Source organism: Helianthus annuus, chromosome 11 (genome assembly GCF_002127325.2).
Source record: "Helianthus annuus cultivar XRQ/B chromosome 11, HanXRQr2.0-SUNRISE, whole genome shotgun sequence".
In the NCBI taxonomy this organism is placed as follows: domain Eukaryota; kingdom Viridiplantae; phylum Streptophyta; class Magnoliopsida; order Asterales; family Asteraceae; genus Helianthus; species Helianthus annuus.
Genome location: NC_035443.2, coordinates 29,990,410 through 29,999,325, shown reverse-complemented (window position 1 = coordinate 29,999,325; position 8,916 = coordinate 29,990,410). Strand labels below are relative to the sequence as shown.

At 31.5% G+C, this 8,916-nt stretch overlaps 1 protein-coding gene across 1 annotated transcript; it reads right to left on the bottom strand.

Moving 5' to 3' along the window:
- Nucleotides 1-5,413: 5,413 nt before the first annotated feature.
- LOC110889916 (indole-3-acetic acid-amido synthetase GH3.6) lies at nucleotides 5,414-7,900 on the bottom strand. The gene is made up of 3 exons (XM_022137493.2): nucleotides 7,495-7,900; nucleotides 6,287-7,215; nucleotides 5,414-6,196 (listed from the first exon to the last, which is right to left on the bottom strand). Exons 1-3 carry the CDS (start codon nucleotides 7,827-7,829, stop codon nucleotides 5,610-5,612), a joined length of 1,851 nt encoding a protein of 616 aa, XP_021993185.1. The 5' UTR covers nucleotides 7,830-7,900; the 3' UTR covers nucleotides 5,414-5,609.
- Between the last annotated feature and the right edge of the window lie 1,016 nt (nucleotides 7,901-8,916).

The following is an 8,916-nucleotide window of genomic DNA, read 5'->3' as shown; positions in this document are numbered from 1 at the left end:
ATTTTTACCCTTATAAAATTTTTTAATATTTTTAGAAAATGGTTGTGAGTTGAAAAGAGAGAAAATAATAATAATAATGATAAGAACACTAAAGATAAAAGTGGTTGTGAGTTGAAAAGAGAGAAAAAAATAATAATAATAACAATAATAACATAAAAAAATATTATTTGATTAAAAAGAAAAATAATTATTTTTTTATTTAATATGGATAAAGAATTCAATGTGAATGTTCATATTTAGTTACGGTTTGAAAGATCAGGTTTAATTATTCGGCTTTGGAACCGCCTATATAAATAAATTAAAGTAATTGTTTAACATTCATTATTTATATATTATTTATTAAATATACCGTTAAGTATTTTTTTTCGGTAACCTTATCTATTAAATGTAAGAATCACATACAAAAATTCTTACCACACAAAATAACATTAATATGAAAAGTGAAGAAGATTTTATTTAAATAAAAATCTCGTCTATTTAAGTATAATGTTTAATTGTAAAATGTAAAATAAAAAAAATCATAAATTTACTCTAGCAAAGTAATTATGTAATTACTCTAGAGTAATTTCATAATTACTTTAGAGTAGTTTCAAAATTATTCTACTAGTGTAAAAACACGAATTATTTATTTATTTTGAGAATAAAATACGTGTTTGACAAGATGGAAAAAAATGTTTCAAAAAAAAAAAAAAAAATCCCTTATTCATTTCTCACGTTAAGCTCAATTTGTATGTTAAAACCCATTTATACCGAAACTCAACTCTATTTATCAATATACAAAATTAAACACAAGTGGATGATTTTGATGCAAAGTTAAAAAAAAAAAAGTTAAAATCCCTGAACCTTACAAACTTTGCCGGTCTAGCTGGCCCGACCAAAACCTTAAAACCTTTCTAACCGGCTTGTGAATACACTAAACTATAAAGGAAAATATTAAAAAAGAAATTTATTATTTTTGGATTTAATCTTTTTTTTTTTAAGAAGGAATCCATTAATCATTTTGTTTTACTATTCTTCTGGATAATAAAGTTAAAAGACTTTATAATTATCTTACTTTGTTTTAACATTTCGTCGATTACCTCACTTCAATTTCTTTTCATGTCGATCAAAGAATAACCATAATCATATACTAGTTTTTTCTTTCACGATTTGATTCGGTCTAAATGCTACCATTCCCTGTTGAACTTTATGTCTATCTCATGAAAATAGAATCTTTGAGTCAGTAAACATGACTGATTTAGAAAAAAAGAAGGAAATATATAAAGAAACGCTATTTAATTATTTATGAAGATTAAAATATGGTTATTATTATTATTATTATTTGAGTAATTTATATGGATCGTACATGTTAAAATATGGTTATTATTATTTGAGTAATTTATATGGACCGTTACGAATGGCTCCCAATTTTCCTATTCGATAGAAAAACCCAATAAGTTTGGGGTTAATAATAATCAAATTAATTGTTGAGGGAAAACTAAACGGGCATAATATAGTTGTGTGTTAAATTTTTCAATACAATTCAATTATTCTTTAAGAAACCGGAAGTGTTGGTCAGAGTATTTGCGGTTTTGGTGTATCAACAAAGGTTGAAGAGGTTGTCGAACTCCTGATCGGAGTTAGGGGTGGCCAAAGATGGCATTAGAAAAACATAGGGTTTGAAAAAAAAAGAAAAGGGTTGGCGGTATATTATATTCATATATTATAATAGTCAATTTGTTTACTTAACAAAACTTTATAACGTCTATCCATTTGAGGAACTAAAAGCGTGACAATCGAGTGAATAGTAAGGACGATATGCATAATTACTCGAAATTAAGGACGAAATGTAAAATTCCAACATACGACAATGATGTAATTTACTCTTATTATTTTAATCAGAGTAAATTACTGTTTTGGCCCATATGGTTTAGTCAGTTTAACTCTTTCGGGCCAAAAAGGAATATTTTAACATATCAAACCCCGAGGTTGCATTTTATAATGGTTTTGTCCCCTAACACTAACTTTGTTACTTTTTTTGTATTCAAGTGCAAAGGTAATTAAGTAATTATATACCTTAGGGGCTGTTTTTGATAATTACAAAGTTCTTTTAATATTTAAGAGATTATTAATGCAAGTACTCACTTTTTTATTATTTCGTTATTTTCACGATTATTATTTAAGAAAATACGTTTTAAATATACAAATAAATATGTATTTTCATTAACCGTTTCTTTATATAAATATCGTTTTACAAAATAATTTGTTTTTTAATATTTTGTTTAAACCGTTTATCATTTTTAAAATTGTTCCTTTTTAAACCTTTGGTTTTCTAAAAATCGTTCTTTTTAAAGTCGTTTGTCTTTTAAAGTTTTTTTAAACACTTCATTTCATACCATTCTTTGTAAAATCATTTGTTTTTTAAACATTTTGAAGCGACTCCTTTTTTTTAATTTGTTCGTTTTTAAAATTTTAAAAAACGACGTGTATAAAAACAAAAGAAATGTACTATTTGAAAAAAGTTGAAACATTCTAATAAAAAGTTTGCAAAAGATCGTTTATTTTTCAAACTTTTTTAAAGTGGTTATTTCTTTTTCAAATCTTCTATTTCTTTGGAGCGTTTTTTATTCAAAATTCGTTATTTTTAACCTTTCATTTATTAAATTCGTATGTTTTTTAAAACCTTACACTTGTTAACTTATTTTTTAAGGTTTTGTTTTTGATAAACGTCCTTTTTTTAATATTCGTCTCTAAACCATTCGTTTGTTTAAAATCGATCGTTTTTAAGTTCCTTCAATTTTTGAAATCGTTCATTTTCCTAACGGCTATAAGTAAACCGAATACAAAATTTCAAAAATGAACGGTTTCAAAAACGGTTCTAAAAGGAACGATTTTAAAAAAACGCATTTAATAATCAACAACTTAAAAAAACGAATTGTTTAAAAAGGTAAAAAATGTTATAAAAAAAGGGTTAAATGAATTGTTGAAAAAAACTTTAAAAGACAAACAACTTAAAAAAAAAACGATTTTAATAAACAAACGGTTTAAAAAGAAATAATGTAAAAACGATATACAGTTTAAAAAAAAGGTTAAAAAACAAATGATTTTAAAAACGACGTTTATAAAAAACAAACGCTTAATGAAAAAAACATATTTATTCGTATATATAAAACATATTTTATTAAATAATAATCGTGAAAATAACGAAATAATAAAAAAAACTTGATTAATTGCATTAATAATCTTTTAAATATTAAAAGAACTTTGTAATTATCAAAAACAGCCCCTAAGGTATATAATGACCTAAATACACTTTCACTTAACTACAAAAAAGTAATAAAGTTAGTGTCAGGGGCCAAAACCGTTATAAAATGCAACCTTAGGGTCTGATATGTTAAAATATTCATTTTTGGGCTGAAAGGGTTAAACTGGCTAAACCACCGTGGTCAAAACAATAAATTACACTTTTAACTATTATTATTAGTATCACTATTATTAGAATAAACTAACGACATTACTTTTTGTGGCTCATAAATCTTAACGTAAAAACAATTAAACAGATTTCGAACTCACTAAACTCAAGAATCCTAACCTAAAAACAATTGTGAGCCTTATCTGAATTTTTAACCCATTGAATTAAATAGTAATTTATTATTAACAGGCTTTTATCTTGCGGTATTTAGGTCTGTAAAATGATGTCATTTTTCAAGAGGTTAAATGTTCGAGTCTCGTCAAGAACAATAGTGTAGAATTAGAAGTATATTAGATTGTTGTTAACAAAGTGTAATTCACTACAAACATGTTATAGGAATTTTCATGTTAGTATTAAACATTAATTAGTTACATTACAAAAGAATTTGATTATTGTTTATACTTTCAAACAATTTTCTTTTCAAATTTTCATGTAGAAAAGACATGGATTAGGCTTATATATTCCATAACTTTTGGATTGGGATTGAAATGATTTATCAGAATGGAGAATGAGATGTCCTATACAATTAGTACCATGCAACTTTTAGCGAAAATGAGGCTTTAGTCATTACTCATTAGTGCCTTTCAATTTTTTTTTTCTTTTTATTTTACCTTTACTCAAATCAAATCATGTCCTTCAATAATAACACTTCTTTATATTAAAACTATATGTTATATATTTAGTTAGTTAAACTTTTGGTTACATGTTTTATTAAATATATTTAGTTAGTTTAACTTTTGGTTACATGTTTTATTAAAATATTAAATCAAGGTTTTCTTTTCTAAAGAATGAAGCATTAATTCTCACGTAACATTGTTTATTATTGTGGGTTACATAATTGTGGACTTCCTTATTTTAAATAATTTTTATAGATAATAAATTACTTTTAAGGGATATATATTCTTTTATTACTAGATAATGTAATCAAATCTGAATCAATGATCTTATTCATTATGTGCAAAGTTGCATCTTATATTTTTTAGATTTGACGAGTTAAACTTTGAAAAAGAATTTGTTCTTCTCTCACATGCAATATACATTAATATTTATAGAAAATAAATAGTTAAATACAAAAACAATTTTAACTAGAACACTATGAAAATCATATAAACACATATACAAGTTACTCTAAGGGTGGTGATATGAAATATAATCCCTAGGGTCTCCATTGGACTACATTAACGTCACATAAGCAATGCACCTAATTGGTGCCCCCTTAACAACCAAGTGGCCCGACAAATCATCCGTCGTTCCTCGTTAATGGGCTGGCGAAAGGGTCAATGGCACTGGGAGAAGAGGGGGGGGGGTTGGCGCTATTGGTTGTTATTATGCCGAGGTGGAGAGAGGTCCCACCCATCCTAACTATAATAACAAAGACGACTATCTGACCACATATTTAACTCATTTTCTCTCAATTATATTCAGTCATATGTCACTCAAAATTCTTTATCAAAAACTTTATATTTACTTGACGTCGATTAAACGCTGAACATGAATAAATCGATAACACAAGTACAAGAAAGTAAGAAAAGACATCACTCCCACCTCCCATCCCTCTTACCATTAACATTTATTAAAAATACTAAAAATAATCAACATCTTGAAGATAAACACGATGCCCCTTTGAGCATTCACATCAAGTTCTCTATTTACTTATTTTCTCGGCATTCATATAAGGTTTTCTTTTACTTGTACTCTTCATCAGCATCTCTAAAATAAAGATCAGGTTTGGAGAACCTACACTAGCTCTCTAATTATTGATATTCACTATTTATCTTTAAATATAATTTTATGAGTGTATAAAACTGAAAAAAATAAATAAATAAATTTAAATATGGTTTTGAAAAATAAATGTGTATTTAGACAACCTAATATCTTAATTTTTAATCAAAAAATAGAGCTATAAATTTTTAATGGTAAAACAAACTTACAACATAAATTAAAAAACTCAAACATAAATAATAAAAAACAAGCTCTAGGTTGGATTTAACATTTAAGAATTAAGATCAAAACACAAAAGTCAATAGAGTTTTATGAACTTTCCATGAAACATCAAACTGTTTTTAATGTACATTGCCTAATCCAACAACAAACGACCAAAGTAACATGACACATGATCATGGTTGCCCTTCATTTTTCTAACTAAATTTTAATTTCACTAATTCACGTTGCCCCACTGCTTGTGCCCCGGAACCCATTTCGGGCACTTGGGGCTAAAGTAGTTCGACACAACCCGCGAGTTCAACAGTTCCACAATCGGTGCAAACTTCACGCACCGTGGGGTCTTGTACTGGTTGATCGATGCACCTAAACTGATCGCGTAGTCCATTAGCTTATCAAACGTCCCGTTTTCCACAATCTTGATCTCTAACGGGCCGATTGATTTGTCCGAAGCCCTCCCTTGTCGGTAAACACTGTTAAGTGATTCTTCGATTGCAAGACAACAATCTTCGAAAACCGATGGGGGGATTGGAGTGGCCTCGTTTAGGCTCAGCTCCCAAAAGATCACATAGTGGCCCGGTATGGTTGTGGTGTCTGCAAAGCTCGTGTACTCGGTCAATGTCACATCAAATGGCATCAAATGGGTGACCGCGTTCTCGACTGCTTTGTGCAACTCGACCTCATCGGTTTTATCCGAATCGATACTCAACGCCACATTCTTTCGACAGATAAAGTTAAACTGAGGGGCTTTATTCTTGAACCCCGCGACTCTCAACACGTCACCAACTCGATACCTGTAAAGTCCTGCAAAATCATTATAAAAAAACATTTCATCAAACATCTGGTATGCATAAAAACCAAAACCCCGAATCCTAAAAAAAATATTCAACCAACCCGCGTAAGTAGTGACAACAAGCTCGTATTCCTGACCGAGTTTAACATCCGCAAGATCTACCAACTCCTGCTGCTCCTTCTCATTGAGCGATTTAGGCATGGATATCGAACTCGTGACCCCATTGTTTCGATGAACCGGAAGAAACTCAAAATACCCCATCGTCGGAATAAGCGTGTACGAAACCTCACTCGGTTTACACAACGGGTTCAAGTTAACCCCGAAATAACATTCGGACGACGCGTACATTGTACAAACAAGAGGGAGTCCGTTACCATAATAATCAAGGGTAGGTATATATTGTGACATAGTACCCGTAACAATCACATCAATATACTTCGTGTTAGGCCATACCCTTGTAATAATCCCCTGCCACGATTTTTTCGAGCATTCAAACTCGATAAAATCCGCTAGCTTCGGGTCGGGTTTCAACACCCGCATCACAGCCTCCCTAACCGAAGGATCCGTAACAACCGGGTTCAAAACCCCGGTTCGAATATCATGACATAAGTCACTCCAGTTTTTCTCCAAAAACCGGATGGCCCGGATAAACCCGGAGGCAAAAACCGCCCCGACCCGAAGCACTTCTTTGTTCAAACAAAGCCCACAAAGCATCTGGGAATACATGCTTTGGTAGGAGTCAGGGCAGAGGATGGTTTCATTCGGGCTCGTATAGTTTGTATACGGGTCGTATGGTCTTTGTTTAAAATGGGAACTTTTGTAGTAACTGGTTAAAACGGGTCGGGCCACTAGCCCGCCCGGGGTCTTGGATTCGGATTTGATGAACAGGAAATACATCCCTTTGCCTTTATCTAACCCGGGCACAAACTGGCTCATTACCGGCATTAGAAGACTGTAGAGTAATGACCTTCGTTCGAGCTCGTCTTCGGTCGTTGGCATCAGCTTCCTTTCTCCTCCGGATGTCCCGGAACTGCATAAATCGAAATCGAAATTCAAAATCCATTCGTAAAAGCGGGTTTTAGATCATCAAAAACTTTTTCATACATTTCAGGGGCGGAACAAGAGAGGGTTCAGACTTTAGAATATATTTTAGATTCATTTATGTGGAATTTCAACTAGTTGTCAGAACTTGTTTGATTTTTATTTATAAATTTAACTTATGTTTTAACAATAATGTACTTTGTACCGGTAGACGAGTACAGAAAAGAATCTTATAACGACCCTGACTAAAAAGTACAGATAATTGTACCTTGTTAAAAATTCCGAAATGGGACGGGACGATAGGATATGGGATTTATCGCCATTGGCGATACGAGTGATGTCGGGTTGAAGGTCATCATAAGTGATGACCGGAATCAATTTCTTAAACATATCGCGGTCAGTGGGACCGGATAGACCATGGCGGTTGAGGTATTCAACCGCGGCATTTTGTGTAAGGATTTCGGAGAGTACTCGTTGCTGGACTTGGTCCGGGTTTGAGGTAACATCTTCAATGAATTGAAGTTTGTTTTTGTTTTTCTGGGTTAGAGAGTAATCATTCATGGGGTTGGAAAGGTCATGTGGGAGCTTTGGAGCCTCAGGCATGGTGGCAGAAGGTGGTGGCAGATGGTGGTTGGTGTAGGGAGGAGATTGAGGTGGAAGTGTTACAGATAGAAAATGGAATGGAGGGGGGGTTTATATAGAAGGAAAAGAATGAAGGCAGGTTGGTGGTCCATGTTTTGAAAGCCTTGTAAAGTGCATCAAAACAGTATACAAGCATGGGGATTGGCCAGTGGCAAAATTGTAATTTTCTTCTTTATTTTAGTCTATTTGTAATATAATATATTAGTTATCCAGCAGTGAATTAAACTATTATTGTACACCTGTTTGTGAGAACATTCTTTTATTAGAAAAGACAATATAGTTTTGAAAGTATTTAGAAAGGTAATTAGTTAAGTTATGTTTTTATAACTAGGTGTTGCCCCGTCCACGTTGCGGGGCGATAGCCGGATAATTCTTAACCAATTAAAAAAACAGTATCATAGTTTTGCTAGAAAGAAAAAAGTAAAAAAAATGTTAGACAACTCTTTAACACGATTTTTAGCTGGGGCAAAGTCATATTTTTAGTTTTACTTGGGGGAAAAATCAACTTTTTTTCCATAGGGTAAAATCCTAATTTTTAGCTAAGGGAAAACCATATTTTTATTTTTTGTTGGGGCAAAAAAAACGTAAGTTTGAATTGAGAGTGATAACGTAATTTTGAACCGAGGGGAAAATTATAAATTTTCGCTGGGGACAAAAGCATAATTTTATTTTGAACCGGAGGCAAAGAGTAATTTTAAACTGGGGGAAAACCATAATTTTAAAGTGGGTATAAAATAATAAACTGGTGTAAAATCGTAATTTTGAGCTGGGGGAAAAACAAAATTTTATTTTGAACTGAGGCGAAAACGTAATTTTGGCTGAGCATAAAAGCGTAATTTTTTTTACCGAGGGCGAAATCGTATTTTCGGTTTAGCTGGGAGTAAAGTCATATTTTTATTTTGAATTGGGGAAAATCATAATTTTGAACCGAGGGTATTATCGTAATTTGAGGTAGGGGAAAACCATAATTTTATTTTTAGCTGGGGGTAAAAAAGGTAATTTTAAACTGAGGGTGAAATCGTAATTTTGAACCGAGGAAAAAATCGTA